The 19,211-nt window shown below is 42.8% G+C and overlaps 2 protein-coding genes across 5 annotated transcripts; both read right to left on the reverse strand.

Annotated features, from left to right (window-relative positions):
* Nucleotides 1-3,598: 3,598 nt before the first annotated feature.
* Nucleotides 3,599-11,194, reverse strand: TMEM230 (transmembrane protein 230). Of its 4 annotated transcripts, XM_032607000.1 has the most exons (5): nt 11,053-11,173; nt 10,542-10,639; nt 8,988-9,108; nt 7,309-7,431; nt 3,599-4,688 (listed from the first exon to the last, which is right to left on the reverse strand). In XM_032607000.1, exons 3-5 carry the CDS (start codon nt 9,084-9,086, stop codon nt 4,548-4,550), a joined length of 363 nt encoding a protein of 120 aa, XP_032462891.1. In that variant the 5' UTR covers nt 9,087-9,108; nt 10,542-10,639; nt 11,053-11,173; the 3' UTR covers nt 3,599-4,547. The 4 variants fall into 4 exon arrangements, with proteins under 4 accessions (XP_032462891.1, XP_032462892.1, XP_032462889.1 ...); XM_032607001.1 differs by lacking the exon at nt 10,542-10,639 and having other exon boundaries at nt 10,876-11,194; XM_032606998.1 differs by lacking the exon at nt 10,542-10,639 and having other exon boundaries at nt 11,053-11,183.
* Nucleotides 11,195-11,676: 482 nt separating this feature from the next.
* Nucleotides 11,677-17,691, reverse strand: PCNA (proliferating cell nuclear antigen). Its single transcript, XM_032606848.1, has 6 exons — nt 17,263-17,691; nt 16,312-16,409; nt 16,079-16,146; nt 14,538-14,732; nt 13,064-13,187; nt 11,677-12,976 (listed from the first exon to the last, which is right to left on the reverse strand). The coding sequence occupies exons 1-6, from the start codon at nt 17,481-17,483 to the stop codon at nt 12,897-12,899; spliced, it is 786 nt and encodes a 261-aa protein (XP_032462739.1). The 5' UTR covers nt 17,484-17,691; the 3' UTR covers nt 11,677-12,896.
* Nucleotides 17,692-19,211: the final 1,520 nt, after the last annotated feature.

Below are 19,211 nucleotides of genomic sequence, written 5' to 3' on the forward strand. Positions count from 1 at the left end.
TTTTGATTTCTCATTGCTCACAAAAATGGATCTTCACAAAGCTTTCCTGCATTGTTTCTGTGCCATTTCTATGAAGCTTCCCCAAGACACTGGGGGTTACTGTTTTAGCTGGAGAATAATGGTGGATGGAGGAGGAGGGACTAACCTTCTAGGTGCCCCTACTCCTAGCCATTGGCACTATCAGAGGAGGTCCAGTCCTAAAGGGAGGGAATGGACTGAGGCACGGGATACCCCAGATCAGTGCTTCTCAGACACTGACAGGTAATGTTCCCCCAGAGGTTTTGTTGGAATGCAGGTTCTGGTTTAGCAGTCTGGGGCAGGCCCAAGATTCTGCCTACCCAACGAGCTCCAGGATGCTGTTGATGCTGCTGGTCCGCAGACCACACTTTGAATAGCAAGGGGCAAGACTGAGAAGGGGAAGTGCAGGAAGAGAAGAGGTGCAAACAGGGTCCATGGGAGAAAGGGGAGGGAAGAACAAGCTCCAGGGAGAGGTGGTCTGACCATACTCCAGCTGCATCATCTCATCTGCAGAGCCTTCCCTGCAGGGCCTCCGGTGGCCCACGTGTTGGCTACAGTGGGATGCTTTGGTCCTCCCCTTCCTCTCTTGTTCAACCAGAGAAGGACTGGAGAAGCTGCACGCTGGAGAAGGGCAGGGTCTGGAGACCTCCTCACCCCCTCCCACAGGCAGTTGTCAGGGAAGGGAGCCCTGCCTTGGTGGGACTGACTGCTGTGCTGGCTCTGGCCCCTGGCTCTGGGGTCGCTCCGCCATGGAACAGCAGGTTCTTCAGGTTGGCATCAGGGATAACAGATGGGCTCTCTCCTCCCCTCCTCAGCTTCACCCCAGGCACTACTCCCTGAAGCCAAAGGAGTGAACTTCTTCACTCTCAAACAGCAGCTTCCACTTACTGAGTGCTAGGCTCTGTGCGAAGCACCTTCCCACGTTGTTTTATTTACTCCTCACAATTACCCTACGGGTAGGAACTGGTTTATCCCCACATTACAAGGTAACTGAGGCTCCAGAAGTAATTTGTGCAATACCTTGTGACAAATAAGACTCAGTCTATGCCCTTCCTACCCTGGCACTAAGCCATAACTGACCATACATGTGAGGCCAGGAGCCTCGGGATGGGAAATTAGATGACAGAGCAAGGCAAATAAGGTGAGTTGATTTGGTTTATTGCCCTTTGAAGCTCAGCAGAAAATCAAGGCTGTTCTTGTCCCTTTACCAGCTTCCCTCACTGCACCAGTAACGGATGTTCCTCTGTGCCAGCCAGCAGGGACACTGCATGACCCTGGAGGAGGGGACTTGCAGGTGGTTGTGAACTGGGCTCAATGGCCTGAGCAGAGGGTGCCACGAAGAGAGTTGTCTCGCCAGGGAGCACCAAATCTGTCTACAGAGTAGCTGCCCTCCCAGGCAGCTGACAGAGGGTCATTTAGGAAAGTCTGAATCAAATGGTACCAGCCCATCTGTCGGTACCTCAAAGGAACACTGTGTCCTGGGACAGAAACACACTCTTGACTTTGATCCTTCATTCAATAAACCTAAATCCCCACAAGCACTGTGCTAGACTTTGTGGGAATGTAAGACCCACTCTTTGCCCTTAATGAAGAAAACTAGAAGGTCTGGTACAAAAGTAACCAAGCAGTGGTGGGGCCTGCAGTGAACTAGAGAACTCTGCTCAAAGCTGCTTCACTACTACTTTGCTCCAGTTGGTTGCCTCTCAGTAAGAAAAATCTATTGATTTTCCAGAAAAAGCCCCAAATCAAGATCAGGTGAACTTTACCATTTTTAAAACAATTCTGGCCAATATCTGTGGCCACTAGTTTGCAACCTCTGCTCCTCACCGACCAAGTCTTATCCTTTCCTATTGTACCCTCAGCACCTAAAATTCTGGGCAGAAAGGAAGCAATCAATATGCTTCTGGCACACTGACCAGGTGAAGCTTATCCAGAAGAAATGGGTCTGAAACTGCCATCATATGTAGAATAGCTGATGCAACTGGGGAGGACTTAGCTTTGGAAATGACTAATGAGAGACATAATTATTGTTGCAAATAAGAAAATCCTTATATTGGACTTCCCTGGTGGCACAGTGATTAAGAATCAATGCAGGGGACATGGGTTTGAGCCTTGGTCCAGGAAGATCCCACATGCTGCAGAGCAACTGAACCCATACGCCACAACTACTGAGTCTGTGCTCTAGAGCCCGCGAGCCACAACTGCTGAGCCCCCGTGCCACAACTACTGAAGCCCGTGTGCCTAGAGCCCATGCTCTGCAATGAAGAGAAGCTGCCACAATGAGAAGTCCATGCACCGCAATGAAGAGTAGCCCCTGCTCGACATAACTAAAGAAAGCCCGTGCACAGCAACGAAGACCCAGTGCAGCCAATAAATAAATAAATAAATAAATAGAAAATCTTTATAAAGCTAGGGCACATGGTTTGGCCAACGCTTTAGAAGGAGCAGGAAGGCTGCTTTTAGATAAAATATACATTTGACAATTGACCTTGGTTCCCGTTGATCCTACCCATCCCTCTGCCCTCCATTCCTTTACTTGTCCAGCCCCTAAAGGCATCTGGCTTTCATACTCGGTAAGGGAAATTCAGGCTTTGCTTAAATATGAGTCCCAAATATCAACTTATTACCTAAGAATCTTACCCAACTCAGGGTTTTTCCAAGTATTAAAATGAAATAGAGGAGAGCTTCCCTGGTGGTGCAGTGGTTGAGAGTCCACCTGCTGATGCAGGGGACACGGGTTCGTGCCCCGGTCCGGGAGGATCCTATGTGCCGCGGAGCGGCTGGGCCTGTGAGCCTTGGCTGCAGAGGCTGCGCGTCCGGAGCCTGGGCTCTGTAACGTGAGAGGCCACAACAGTGAGGGACCCGCGTACCGCAAAAAAAAAAAAAAAAAAAAAAAAAAAAAGAAAAGGACCAAATAATTTAGTTTGGCCAAAACCTTCTGGTCTTAGCTTTGCTTTGCAAACACTGTCCAGGATAAAGTTTTATATATTTCCTCACATCTACACTGTCAAGGCCCAAGAACTTTAATTAGACTACTGGACTCCCCAGCCAACCCTCCCATTACCAAATGTACCTATCCTTGAAGGCTGCTTCCGATCACCCTCTCTTTGTCTCTCACTTCCTGAGTCCTAGCCTAGCTTTTTTTCCCATTTGTACTCACTCCGTGCGTAATCTCATCCAGCCCCACAGCCCTTAGATATTGCCCCAACACTGACTCCCAAATTTCTAACTATAGCATAGACTCCCTTCCTGAACTCCAAACTGCACATTGCAATCACCTACTCAACATCTCCACTTGGATGTTAAGTAGACATCTAAATTTAATACATCCAAAGTTGAAGTCATCTTCCCCAATAACAATGCTCTACCCACGGCCCTCCAAATCTCAGCTAATGGCACTTGCAGGCTTCTAATCATCCAAGTCCATAACTTCAGAGTAAAAGAATGACTGGAAAACAGTCTAATGCACAATGCCAGTTATCTAAAAATGAAGGTAGTCCTAGGTATTGGGATCAAAGATATCATATAATCACTAAAATGTTTTCTAAAATAGGTTTAAAGTTATCTTTTAAGTCTAGGATTTAGATTTTGACATTTTAATTTCTTTTGAATACAAGCCACTTTTTGCAAGTTAGGAAACAGAATCAAACTAAGGCAGTCTTGTCCTCTACAGATCCAGGCCAGTTCTTACAATCTTCAGCAGAATGACATCATAATACGAGGTGCTAACAACAGGGTTAAAAACTATAAATAATAACCACTTATCTACATTTTTTCCTTAGGAAACAGCCAAAAGTCTCGTCCTTAAAGGTATGATATACAGAACATCTAGATTTACAAAGGACAGAATGATCCAAATCATATGCTGGCCAACCTGTCAGTGAACCAGATCAGAGCTGGCCAAGGACTGGTGAACAGAGAAGGTGTTTACAGTTTGAAAATTTGCTGAGGTTTAAAAAATTCCTAGTTGCTGTTAATAAGAAAGCAAGTAAAAAATATTAGAGGTGCACCACACTGATATTTGATTTTACCACGGTTTTCCACTAGAACACAAAGTTAGAGTATAGGGATAAGATACTTACATATTTTCAAAATAAATTACTTAGTAATAAGAAATCTGACATACTGCGTTCTTCCATTTGCCACAAGAACATATTAACAATGAGGACTATTTAAAAGAATGCTCAACTCTAAAAAGGGTGGTGGCAGCAACACATTCCAGTACAGAATAACCTCCCACTTTCCCATACAATTAACATTGCTACTTTTCATGATACATATTCATGTGGAAAAACTTGTCAGGAGCTTTTGCCAGGGCCGGGAGATGAAAAATAGAGACTGTCCTGATGACATGGATAGCTGTAAGCTCAGTTAACATCTTTAGGATGGACCCATAAAATCTGGCCACTGTTTTGTTAAACATCTGCAAATTGGAGAACTCCTTAGCCCTTAGCCATAGTATCTGCTCAGTGTCTTAAAGCTGGGCTCAGTCCCATCTATCACTCTTTTCTTCAGGGCTGAGGTGTGTGCTAGTCATCAAAGTCTGGAATGTCATCGTAGGAGTATCCCCGGTAGCCTTTGGATGCGTAGTAGGCGATGCGCAGGTGGTAAAATCCTGGCAGGAACACCAGGATGCCAATGATCAGGACGGGAACGGCCCGGTCTGCCCCCTGGTGGCAGAAGGAGGCAAACACATCAGTACCATGCAAGTTATAAATTTTAAAATAAAATAAAGCCATGGGTCCAATCCATGGATCAGTTATCATATACTTTTCAGAGCACTTTATTTTGGTAATACACTACCAAGGCAAAAGATTTACATCTCTTTGCCTCCTTATCAATTGCAGAAAAACTACAAAGTACTAAAAATTATAAAGAAATTATCCATGTTCAACCATAGATATCTACTTCCCATAAAGAAACCAGAGCTCCTTAGAGAAATTGCTGTTTACGAGTTGAGGGGGCAGGGAATGTACAGATGGGCCTGGGATAACTTGCTGAGCCAGAAAACAATAAAGCTATCAAAGGCTAACCTAGGTCAGCTTTAAAAGACAGGAGTAGGGGGCTTCCCTGGTGGCAGAGTGGTTAACACTCCACGATCCTAATGCAGGGGACCTGGGTTTGATCCCTGGTCAGGGAACTAGATCCCACATGCATGATGCAACGAACTGCCACAACTAAGGAGCCCACCTGCCACAACTAAGACCCAGCACAACCAAATAAAGAAAGAAAGATTTTTTTAAAAAAAAGAAAAAAAGACAGGAGTAACCTGCAGAGGCTCCTATTGACCAAATATGGGACAATTTATATGTTAAAAAGAATATAGACTACAGTTGACTGAAGCACAAATATGTAAAACGATGATAGGCTTACAGTGATACTAACAATTCTTTGGTTACCTTTTGAGGTTGCTAGGTGTATTTTTATAAAAATTTGATAATTAAAGAGAAATAATCAAACATTTTTCCTACCTTCACTATACACATTGTATTTCAGGGTAACCAAATAATGGTTTTGAGAAAGTTCCAGAAGAATTTTCGCTGATAAACGTGGAAAATGATAGAGCTGGATTCCTTAGTGAAAAGGGTAATTCATTTTATAATAAATGAATTAGGCTGAAGACACTTGAACCCAGTAATCAATCTTAATATCAACTAAAAATTAGGACAACCATTTTGTGCCTCCTAATGTAATGCTATAGCAATGGTTCTCAAAATGTGGTCCATGGAACACCAGCATTGCCGGGGAACTTATTAGAAATGCAAATTCTCACGCCTCACCCTAGACCTACAAAACTGGAATCTCTGGGAGCAGGGTCAAGGAACCTGTGTGTTAACAAGTCTGCCAAGTGATTCTGATAGATGCTGAAGTTTGAGAACCCATGTGCAATAGCAAATACACAGCACCCCTATGAAATATTCTTTCTAAAACAAAGCTAAAGTACAACTAAATCTAAGCAAGTCCCTAAATCTAACAGTATGCAAGAAATATGAGGAATAGAAAAACAGGTAAATGGTATCAAGACAACACTCCTAGATTAATGTAAAAACTGTTAGAGATGCACACTTACAGATTTACCAGCAAATGTAAATCTGGTATTTGCTTTAGTATACAGGAAAAAAATTTGGGGATAGATGAAACAAAACATTCATAAATGTTGATGCCTAGTTGTGGTGGGGGTTCATATTATTCCATCTACTTCTGTTTTGCTTGAAATGTCTGCAATAATAGTGAAAAAAACCCCAAACTAAAAACCAAAACAATCTATAGGTAATTTTCTTAATTAACACCTTTATCCTTATTTATAAAGTAGTCTTTTACAAACCACACAAGGTGAAGTGATATTTGTTGCATGTGGATCTCACCTCCACTCTAAATTTTCACATCATTAATAGAATCTTGACTATACCCCTGGGATTAACAATGCATGCTGCAATGAAAGTTAACTGAAGGCACAGTCCTGAAGTTAGATGTTCAAATTTAGATGGCACCAAGTATGCCTCTGGTGGCCACATAATAGTTTAGGACCTGAGGCAACTTGGAGACAGGTCTCAAAAGCCAAACGTAGCCATTTTATTGTGACAGTGTTTAATATTCCCAGTTCCAAGGATAATGCCCACAGTTTTAGCTCTTGGCTTTGTTCCTTCTGTAGACCAATGTGACCATCATCCCCTGGCCTGGTGTGTGTTGAAGAACAGATGTGAACTATTGTCAGTATTACTTTAGAACAATTTAGACGCTGTGTATAAGCATCTGTATACAATCCAAACGAAAGAACAACCAAAAAGTACTTTAGGTTACTAAGGTATCACACTGAAGCTCAATAGGAACTCCAACCAAATCTAATTTAAGAAAGATCTGATCCATGAGCCAAAAGTCCTGGCTTGGTCAGTGGCCCCAGACCTATATAAGCCTCGCTGCTTCTCCCCAAACACTAAGTACAGCAGTATAACTGCAAAGTTATAATAACAGCATTCTACTCCAGTTATAGCCTTTATCAGTCAGAAATCCTCAACGCTAGGCTCAGTTTTGCTGTTCCAAACTAAGATGGTGGGAAAACTGCCCAACATCTCAGAGGGAAAATTTGCCTACCTGCTACACTCACCTCATAGGAACTGTGGGAGAAGTTTGTTGAAGCTCAAAGGAAGAAATATGTCTTGTTATCTGAGAACAAAATCTAAAAAAAGAAACCCTTTTCTCCTTTCTGCTGGAATATACTGAATATAAAAATGTGAGTCCTGGCTCACATTTTAAACATCTCATGGCAATCCCACAAGCCCCTCAGCTTACCCCTTTGCTGATATAGCCTGCCAGCAGGAGGGAGCCTATGATAATGAGGAAGGCGCCAATCAAAAACAGCACCGTAGCAAGCGCAATGGCCTTATATGGAATCTTAGGAGGGCTTTTCTTAAACTGAAAGAGAAACAAAAAAAGACAAGGAAGAGCATTATGAATACACCAGGGCTCAGACACTTTAAAGCAGAGAGGATAAGAGGAAACAATCTTGGTGTGTCTTGACATAAGTCCTACTACCCAATGCAGCTCTGGGAGAGAAAGGAAAAAGGACTGGCAGGAGACGAAGGTCTAGTTATTGCTCTAACAATAACTTGAGGGAGGGAGTCCCAGAATGTTATTCTTTCTCGTTTTAGTCTCATTCCACAGACCATTCACTGTACCGTAAAAAAATTATTTTCTTACAAAAACAAAAGATACTTTATGGTCATTCATTGATTAGACATGTTTTTAATAAACATGTCTTGGCACATGGAAGGCTGTACTAATCTACAGGGATTAAGAGTGTACATCATGCTCTGGAAAATAAGAAAGAAAGTAAGTGATTTCTGGCATTCAAAGTTAAGCTGGCATATAGTCAAAGGTTTTAAAAAAAAACTTTTTCGGGCTTCCCTGGTGGTGCAGTGGTTGAGAGTCCGCCTGCCAATGCAGGGGACATGGGTTCATGCCCCTGTCCGGTAAGATCCCACATGCCGCAGAGCGGCTGGGCCTGTGAGCCATGGCCGCTGAGCCTGCGTGTCCAGAGCCTGTGCTCCGCAAGAGGAGAGGCCACAACAGTGAGAGGCCCGCGTACTGCAAAAAATTAAAAAAAAAACAACAAAAACTTTTCCTAAAGCATTAGTTGCCTGCCCCACAAGGCAAATAACCTGCCTTATTAACAAGTTCAATTCAAGGTTAAGATTCAGAAACAAATTCCTAAGGTTTGGCTCATGGTTGTGTCTGACCTAACTGACTGGAAGCTTTCCAGACGCACTTAAAAACAAAATGAAAAAACCCCCAAAACTCTCTCCTTCAAGTGTGGGTCCAAAAAGTACAGAGAATAATTGATTTGTTTATATTTAAAAGGATGGGTTCCTGCCACTTCCTCTTCGGTCCTGGTTCCACCTAAAATATTCTATTCTAAAGGGAAGTGGGTAAAAGGAGATGCTACACCATTAACTATTTTATAAACGATGATCTGGGTAGGACACAAACTTAATAAATATTCTCTGTTTTACTTATTGTTTGTTACAAAGAATACCTTTAATAAATTGGATCTCATGACATCAGGAAAGAAGGAAGATTCCCACAATCTGTTGGCTTTAGCAGTTAGTTTCTCCCTTAAAAGATGAACTGGTCTTGACTGAAGTGTAAACAAACTGATGACACAGTCTTTAAAAAATTCTACTTAACAAAAGACAATCTGATTATTTCCAGATTAACTAAATAGAATTTGCAACTACTGAACTCTGGCATTACAACTAAAATTTCTTAGACAATATTTATATTGGTTCGAAACTGCTCTGCCAAGGTCCTTCCTTCTGCAGGCTATGGCTGAAAATCTCAGAGCAGAGTTTCTTTCCTGCTGCTCCCTCTAATATCTAGGGACAGTGAGCAAAACCTCTACCTGGAAGGTTTCCCTGCTAACTCAGCAGAAACAGAGCCAGCCAATCTCATCAGGTCCCTTCTGCATTTACCTGAAGGTCAATGTAGCCATCGTCTGTACTGGAGAGCCTTGAGTATTTCACTTTACTACTGGGGATTCCAGTAGCCAGGTTGGTACGAGATGGCATCATAACACGCTGACACAGCTACAGTCTGAAAACAAAGAAAAGCATTATTGTCTGCAGGCTACAACAATGTGTTTGTTATACGTATTGGAGTTCTGGGCTGCAATGTCATACTAGCAACTGGCAATTTAGGCTCCATTGCTCTTAGAACCTGATATTCCTTTGACAAGTGAAAGCATTCTCATTATGCATCTACTCTGGTTTGTCCTGGTAAAATAAGAATCAAGACATTTGCCAAGAACCAGATCTCATGTTTATGTTGCCACCAATGTTTCTCTGCTTCCTAATTTTTCCAAAGTCACATGGCGAGTAGGTTAAAGGGTGGTGACTTAAATCCAAGTCCATTTGATATTTCAACCATTCTGCTATAGTATAGTATTGCCTGTCCCCCGTCCCTGCTTCCAGAAAAAGCAACAGGAGCATATACTCAAGTGATTCTCTTATTTGTCAGGGAGAGAGGAGAGACGGTGGGAAATGGAATACATTCACATCAGCATTTTGCCTATTTCCCTCTGATAGATATCATCCTTTTAATACAAAAGATCTGTAAAACTTCTTGTTGTAAATTTGGATAAGCTACTGGCTACCAGTGTTGTACCAGTGTCCTCTGATTTGCCTGCCTCTCTGCTCCACCCCAAGCACTGAAAGCAGCGATTGCACTTTCCAGGTTACTTCTACAGCTACATTAAAAACAAATAAACAAAAAACCCTGAATAAATACCTGGTTTTTGTTCAAAATAGTCAAAGCTGACTATAGTAATGAGATCACAGTTATTATGCCACCAGTTTAAACACAGTAGATAAGATTTAAAAACAATGACATTTAAATTGAAAAAACATTTGTAATTTGTGTACTTTTCCTCCAGAAAATCATAAAGTTATGCGAATGAAACAAGTAAATCTATTTTAATCATGAAGATATTTGATTTCTAAAAGTGAAACATATCTTTAAAAAAAGAAAATTAAGTATTTCAATAAGGGCAACGTAAAAAAAAAACATAAAGACTGGCCTTCCTCTGGTATGACATTTTGCAAATAATCATCATCATTATAATGGCAGTTAACCATTACCTAGTATTAAGTGACGGGTACTGTTTTAAGTGCTTTATATATACTTAATACTGAATATTAATGAGCTGTTTTAAGTGGCCCACTGTCAACCTAAACTAACTAGCATTATAAAGGAATTGGTGCTAAATGTTCATGTCCCTTTTTAGTAATTATATACTGGAGCAGAAATCAAGTATTAAAAAAATAAGAGTATGCTTACTTACATGCTTTTCTAAAAGGGTTAGATCAAATTCCGTCAAATACTATGTTTTCAGGTGTTGCGATCCCGACTACACGATAATCTAAATTTAATTCTATAAAACTTAAAGTCCAAACTACCAATAAGTGGGTGGTTTGAGAGCATTTAATCACCTCTGATTTGTATTAGTCTTAAAAAAATAGTTTACATACTCTGACATTAACTTCATACACCGCATCAAAATATAAAAAAGCGCACGGCGTGAAGGAGAGGGGAGACGAATGCTTATTGGTAGCAAAGAGTAATAATTCTGAAAGAGGGGAAAGGAAAAACGTAAATCAATGTTTTCCGGGTACCAGCCCAAGTTCCCAACAGGCTTTTTTTACCAGCCTCACCGCAACCCCAAAATATCCTCAGCACTTGAATGTTGCAATAATTTTGAAAGCATCAGCAAAGCACTTAGCACAGTGCCTTGCACTACGAGCCTCTACACACTACTTCCCTGCCCGCCTCCAGAGCGAGACAACAAGAGAAATAAGGACCAACATGATTTTAGAAGGAAAACAAAATCCAGTTTCTGGAAAAGGGCCAGCCGTGCCCCGGGAGGACGAACGCTCCACACCGAGGACTCGGGGCTTGATTTCGGCAGGGAGCGCAGTCTGGGCCGCGCCGCGAACCTGAGTCGAGCTCTTCCGCTCCCGCCCCGCCGCACGAACGCCTTACCGGAGCCCGGGCCCGGCAGCCCGCGCGCAGAAAGCTAGCTCACGGTTCGCAGCAGGTGAGCCGGAGACCTCACAGTACGCCCCCAGACCACTGCGTCCCCGCCCCAGACCAGCTGGGAGCCGGAAATGGCGTGTCGCAAGGCAGCGCGCCGGACGTGGCGTCACCGGGGGCGACGCCTCCTCGTTCCACTCTCCGTCCGGTTTCGGGCGTGTGCCCGGTGTGCTAGGGACCCGTGGGGTTTCGGGAGGCGCCGTGGGCTAGGCTGGCTGCCGACCACCTCCGCCGCGGCGGGCGAGTGCCTAGCTAACCGGGCCGCGTGGGTCACAGGTCCAGGGCTAGCCGGCTACGTGTTTCTTTCCGGCCCTTAGGGTAGTGTAGGGAGCTCAGTGGCGCCTCGAGAGGCGGAAGCCGAGCCGGCGAAGCTCCCTGAAGGCCGGGGCTGTCAGGTCTCCCTATGCCCAGGGAAGGCTGCCTTCCCGGGCCGCGCCGCAGTCTCTGCCACCCTATACCCTACCCGCAACTCTCGAGTAGCCCCACATTCTTGCGCTTCAGTTTCCCCGCTCCTCGTCTTCAGGCCTTACCCCGGCAAGAGGTCTGGCCACAAGGGACATTTTGCAACACGTGAAACTTTTTAAAATGTCGAGCTTTATTAAGTATAATTTACATATGATAAAGTACAAATGGATTAGTTTTGACAGATACATATAGTCTTGGAGCCATCATCACAACGTAGATAAAATATTTTCATCACTCCAGAAATTTCCATCAGGCCCCTTTGCAGCCAATATCCTTCCCCAACCCCAGGCACAGAAAGGTAATGAATAGTTACCTACTGGATACAGTGAGTTCTACCGTCACTGCAAGTACAAAAGAAATCTGTCATTTAATCCACCAAACACAAAATACACCGGAAAAAGAGGACTACAATAAAGGAATTCTCAATATGCAGCACGCCAACTTGTGACCGTGTAGCACAATTACTGCTGGGCCTTTTTCACTTTCTTGGTTGAATCCAACATCCATGGAATTAAGCCACCTTCATCCTTTAAGGGAATAAGTCCCCACAAAAGGCTACTTATGCTAGAGAAATTATTTTTGCACAAACATACTCCTTGGGACCTATGAGATCTACTAAAACTTCCAAGACTCCTGTACAAGGCTCCCTAGGCTAATGAAACACTGGCCTGTAACAATGCTAGTCTTATAAAGCTGACAGAACTTTGGGTACATTAAGCTTCTGTAAAGTGTTAGTTTCTGCAAGCAAAAATGACAAAATACTATATATTTGTTCTACTCTCCCCTTTTCATTTCTTGAGCTGAAGTCAGAATACCAAGTTTGGCAAATAAATCCCCCTATACTTTGTCACCTGCTGTATCTGGAATACTTTTTATCACTGTATCTAATGTCATATCAACCTGCTCTAGACTGAAACAATAAGCTCATTTACATGAGCTGCTTGAATTGTGAATTCTCTAGGATACTTGCAACCATCGTGGTCCAAATGAAGGCACTGTCCTGTGATGTTTGAAATTCAAATGACTTTTATTTAAATTGAAAACAATACTTAAAACTGCATTTAGAGTCAAAACCCTTTTGTTTATAAAAATTATAAGGAGTATTCCTAGGTAAGGCAAAGTTATTACTCAGTTAACAAGACCAGATTTGACTTTGGACTTTACTTTTTGAACAAACTGTAGAGAATGGGGAAAAAAAGTTATTTACAGAAAACAATATCTACATATGTACTCAGAGGTACAAAGACAAAACAGACTTAAGTATGTGCTAGCATCTCAGAAGCAGTTCTCAAAGAGCTTAGTTTTATTTCCTTGAATTTTAAGAATGTCTAAGATCCTTCTTCATCCTCGATCTTGGGAGCCAAATAGTACTTTAAATGTCCCATATCAGCAATTTTATACTCTACGACTGAAAGAAAACAGGAATATAATTAATTACTGAGAAGTACCACATACACTACCTACAAAACAAGATTCAACAAGTTTATTATCTTACCAAGGGGTACATCTGCAGACATACTGAGTGTTACTGTAGGAGAGAGTGGAGTGGCTTTTGTAAAGAAGTTCAGGTACCTCAGTGCAAAAGTTAGCTGAACTGGTTCATTCATGTCTATGGTAACCTTAGGGAGAAAACAAAAGATTCATCATACTGAAAAACATCAAGAAAGCTGCAACCCATTCATTTCTAATATACATTGACAAATGACTTAGTTTCTTCGACAAATAAAATTGTAATAGAGGGAAAATGAAATTGAAGAGAGAACCAATGGACTAAAAGAAATTTAAGGAGTGTATCTCAATGAACTGTAATGTACGGACCTTATTAAAATCTTGATTCAAACAAACTGAAATAACCAAGGAAGTAGAAACACTGAAAAATTCCTTAATATAATTTTCTTAGATGTCATAAAATGTTTACACTACGAATAAATTAAAATATTTATGAGTGATTTTTTTCTTTTTTTAAAAATTTCTAGCTGCACGGCTTTAGGGATGTTAGTTCCCTGATGAGGGATCGAACCCACGCCCTTGTCAGTGAAAGTGCGGAGTCCTAACCACTGGACCGCCAGAGAATTCCCTATGGGTTAAGTAACATTTGAGAGAAGAACAAAAATCAAGATTGGCAGAAGAGTGAAATGTAATTTAGGAGAAAAGAATCAGCCCCTGGAGTTTTGTTACTAATATATATTTGTTACTAATATATGTATTTTTAAACTCTTTATTTAAAAGTTAATATAAGGATTACACAACAGCTAGATTTTACCCCCAACTAGATCCTACTGGGTTGCTCAATTATTTGGTAAAAACATAGTACCTCCAGAAAGCTAAAGCTAAAGCTAGGCTAAAGCCAAGCCTATCCTTAAGAGTACGTGTGGGTTTGATACACAAACCCATTGTTCTACAGTTTATAAAGGTTGCACTAAATTTGCATTCCCTTCTCACAAATTTAAGTTAGATGGCATCTATAAGATCACTTGCTGATTTCAGAAGTTTCAATTCTCACATATTAGTTACTTGGAAATGCAAATTCTGTCTGTTTTTCTTTAGAGCTTTCTTTAATTTTAGCAATTACCTTGCTAAAGACTGAAAGTTTGTGGCCCCCCCACCACCCCAATTCACGTTAAAACCAAATTCACAATATGGTGGTATCGGAGGTGGGGCCTTTGGGAGGTGCTTAGTGTTAGGAAGGCAGAGCCCTCATGAATGGGATTAATGCCCTTAAAAAAGAGACCCCAGGGAACTCCCTTGCCCCTTCCACCAGGTAAGAAGGCTGCTGTCTGTGAACCAAGAAGCAGGCCCTCGTCAGACACCAAACCTGCCAGCTTCCGAGTCTCCAAAACTGTGAATAATAAACTTTCGTTGTTTAGAAGCCACTCAGTCTATGGTATTTTGTTATAGAAGCCTTAGCAGACTAAGATATAACCTAATATTCTTCTTCAAGGTATTTTGTTTACTTAAAAACTACTTACAGCCTCCTCTTCTTTATCAACATTACTCGTTTGTGACAACTTAATATTTCCATTTCCAAGTTCTCCACTTGCAGAAAATTTCACTCCATCTTTTGCACAGGAAATTACAACAGCATCTCCAATATGACTGAGATCTCGGCATATACGTGCAAATTCACCAGAAGGCATCTTTACTACACAGCTGTACTCTTGTTCCTGTAAAACAAAGAATTTTTTTTTTTTTTTGTGGTACGCGGGCCTCTCACTGCTGTGGCCTCTCCCGCTGCGGAGCACAGGCTCCAGATGTGCAGGCTCAGCGGCTGTGGCTCACAGGCCCAGCCGCTCCGCGGCACGCAGGATCCTCCTGGACCGGGGCACGCAGGATCCTCCTGGACCGGGGCACGAACCCACGTCCCCTGCATCGGCAGGCGGACTCTAAACCACTGCGCCACCAGGGAAGCCCCAAAACAAAGAAATTTAAATGTCATAGAAATAAAAGATTTGGCACCCTCACTTTCTGAAGATTCAGCATCTAAACAAGAACTCAGAATTCAAGATTTTCTGATTACTTTGAAATATCACTCATTGTGTAATTTCTTAACACTCTAACCACTCAAAAAATAAATGCAGATATAAAACAAGTATGCTGTAAGAATAACCACACTAAGAAAACAAATTAGAGCTTAAACTTTTAACAGTAAATGCACTATCCCGGGAACAAGAGCCTCCACCTAATCACCCTACAGTAGGGCTAAATCAAGAGGCCATTAGGGTATGGCATTCAGTGATGATGGCGCAAACAGGTCTGCTTTCCAAAACAAGAGAATATGATGTTAGGCATTTTAAACATCAGAACACCTCTTCTCACTTTTGATGTTGATAAACCTAACCATAATGAATTTCTGCTAAAATGGCTTTAAGATTGTCTCTCAATAAATATCAAGCACTCGGGTTTCCCTGGTGGCGCAGTGGTTAAGATCTGCCTGCCAATGCAGGGGACACAGGTTCAAGCCCTGGTCCGGGAAGATCCCACATGCCGTGGAGCAACTAAGCCCGTGTGCCACAACTACTGAGCCTGCACTCTAGAGCCCATGAGCCACAACTACTGACGCCTGCACACCTAGAGCCCATGCTCCACAAGAGAAGCCGCCTCAATGAGAAGCCTGCGCACCGCAATGAAGAGTAGCACCCCCCTCCCCAGCTAGAGAAAAGCCCACATGCAGCAATGAAGACCCAACACAGCCAAAAATAAATTAAAAAAATAAAGATCTACAGAAAACCAAAAAAAAAGCACTCTAGGAATAATAATTAAAAAAAAGATGCAGAGGTTAATGTAAATATTCACTCAGCAGAAATAAATTCAAACCAATGAGCCACTGTAGAACACCATAACTTAATAAAATGACAAATATGTCAGTGTTAAACACCCCACTCTGGAACATGCATGAGCAGATATACAGAAAAAGTTCTGTTAGGAAATAGGCTTTAAATTATTATATTAATATATCTTATGTAACTTTCAAGACTGTACAGTATGCTCAATCAGAAACTTGGATACTCACTGGAATTCCAAGTTGTTCAACATCTAAATCCATTAACTTCATTTCATAGTCTGAAACCTTTTCTTGATCTACCAAAAGAAACCAAATGTTGAAGAAGAACATGTAAGTTTACAAATGTCAGGTATATTTTACAGCCATCACAAACATTATCTTAAATTTCTCTCAGCCTTGGGAAATACTGACACTACATTTTAATTTCTTCTAGCATAAGTCAGTAGAAGGGTGAGACTTACTTGGAGCTTCAAATACAAGTGCCAAGGTGTCCGCATTATCTTCAGCCCTTAGTGTAATGATGTCTTCATTGCCAGCACATTTCAGTATTTTGGACATGCTAGAACACAGAAGAACAAAGCGTTTAAAATCAACAAATTAAAACCAGGAGGTACCACTTTTAACCATTAGACCATCTGCCGAATTGGTGAGTTAGGATGTGTAAGCCGGTCCAGCCATTTGGAATGCAATCTGGTAGTATTTATACTTAAACTAAACAGCCCCCCCACCAAGAGCAATTTCACTTCTGGATATAAATAAAACAGCAGTATTTTATGAACTGCAAATCTCTTTGGTGGGTGAAGTTAATTATTGGGACAACGATCTTTAAAAACGATTTAATAAACCAGTTAAAACACACTGCATGTAGTAGGGGTAAATATTTCTCACAAGTCTTAAGATTTAAACATGTGTATGTACTAGACAGGTAGTGGTCAAAAGTTGAAAGCACTGCCCTGGGATATATTTTCCTCAAACCGGGATCTTGGGGTGCTCAGCGCAACTCTGTAGTAAAAGAAATACTCTTGTCTCTTGTCGCTCGTTAGGGCGAATGAACTAGGACACATTATAAAGCAGTTAAAGTCAATCAGGACCAAGGTTTCTCATCCGAGGCCGCCTGCCCTTAATGACCAAAGATCTCTGCAACAGTCTTTTCCTGGCACCGCAAAGAAGTCCGTCATTTTCCCGCCACCACCCGCTTTGTGACTTTGGCGCGGAAAGAGCCGGTTCGCGCTGCAGCTAGCGCGGGCTTTCCGAACCGCGCGTTCCGCTGGGTCCCGCCCCACTAGTGCCGCAAGCCAATGAGAAGGCGCAGATGGCCCACTCCAGCCAATGAGGGCCCGGCCCGGAGGCGCTCCCGCCAAGAGCCAGAGGAGGTGGATCAGGGCCCGGCTATCCGCTGCTTAGGGGCTCACCTGGTGAGGTTCACGCCCATGGCCAAGTTGCGGTCGCAGCGGTACGTGTCGAAGCCCTCGGAGCGCAGGGTGAGCTGCACCAAAGAGACATGGGACGAGTCCATGCTCTGCAGGTTCACGCCGCTCGAGCTGATGTCCCAGCAGGCCTCGTTGATGAGGTCCTTAAGCGCCTCAAGCACCTTCTTCAAGATGGAGCCCTGGACCAGGCGCGCCTCGAACATGGTGGCGGAGTCGCAACGACACGGCTGCTGGCGGAAGGAAGGAGGAAGGTATAGCCGGCTTAGGCTTCAGAAGATGAGAGCGAACGACGGAACTAACGAACGGTTGAGACGGAGGAAGCCCACAACGAGCCCGCCGCGCCTGCAGCAGTTTAATACTGCCGCGTCTGCGAGCGCGCGCTACGACCCCGCGCCCCTCGCGGAGACGTCACCACGCTGCCCCGCCTGCTGCCTGGGCGGAGAGACTGCAGAGCCAATCGTGTACCCGCTCCGCACGAAGTCCGCCCCACCCCTAACATCTATTGGAGGGTGCGGACTGGGGACGGGGCGTGAGCGCTGCGCCTTCTGAGGGCCGGCTGATAGGCGACCGGCGGGAATCCCCGCCTTTTTGTCACGTTCCGGAACCGGACGTTAGAAAAGTCCGGCCGAGTGTGAAGGTCAGGCCTATAGTGGGGGTGGGGGTGGGGTCGTTGAACTGCGTCTTCTTGGTGCTTCATCTTCCTTTTGAGGGGTAGGGAATTTCCGGCCTCGAAAGTGAAACGCAAATCCAGCCTGCTAGGAGAAAGAGCCGCCTTGTTGCCTAAAGAGTTGTCTTGACCACCAGCTCTTAAACCTCCTCCGCCACATACACACCAAACTCGTATCATTTACCGTAGGCAACTTTCTAAGCTTTTTTATTTTCTCTACAAATATACTTTTTTTAAAAAAACAAATGAATTTATACCGTAGACCCTTCTGCAAAGTACTTAATAAAGCATGTGTAATTTTATGCCAGGTACATGTTTTCTATATCAGCACCTCTTAAAAAGATGGCATAATATCCTACGTATGTAACCAACTTAAAAAGTGCTTGTAATTTGGGCAACTCCTTGAATTATTGCTGGATCGAAGAGCATACACATTAAAATTTTGATTGATGTTACTAAATTGACTTCTAAAAGATTGCAATTTACATTTCAGCCAAAACTACGAGCATGCTCATTTCGCCTAATTTTTCTTTCTATAGATATTAGCAATCTCGTTTTTAAATCTGTGCTCATGTGGAAATTTCAGTTTGTGTATTAAAAGATTGGTGCAAGTTGGATATCGTTCATATAGTTCTTGACCACTGTCTTATTGATTAAAAGGAGCACTTCATATATTAATAATCTTATTATTATAAATATCCCTCCTTTGTTTCTTTTTTGCTTTGTTTACAGCATTTCTCTTTAGTTGCTTCTAATATTTTACCTTGGTCTGTAGAATTCTTTAGTTTTTCTACCGTGTATCTTGGTGTGGATTTAGTTTTATTTTTCCTGTTCAGAAAATTTTGTATTCCTCAATCAGAAGATTCATGTATTTCATCAAGTCTAGAATACTGTCGACCATTATGGCTTCAAAAATTGCCTTTCTCTACTCTATTCTCTCCCTCTAGCACTTTTTTTTTTTTTGCAGTACGCGGGCTTCTCACCGTTGTGGCCTCTCCCTTTGCAAAACACAGGCTCTGGGCGCGCAGGCCCAGCAGCCATGGCTCACGGGCCTAGCCGCTCCACAGCATGTGCGATCTTCGCGGACCGGGGCACGAACCCGTGTCCCCTGCATCGGCAGGCGGACTCTCAACCAGTGCGCCACCAGGGAAGCCCCTCCCTCTATCACTTTTATTAGGTGTATATATGCACTGAATTTAAGGTACCTTCAATTGTAAGATGCCCCATATTATGTAGCACAAGAAAATAAAATGTCAAACTATCA

Source organism: Phocoena sinus, chromosome 15 (genome assembly GCF_008692025.1).
Source record: "Phocoena sinus isolate mPhoSin1 chromosome 15, mPhoSin1.pri, whole genome shotgun sequence".
Lineage (NCBI taxonomy): Eukaryota > Metazoa > Chordata > Mammalia > Artiodactyla > Phocoenidae > Phocoena > Phocoena sinus.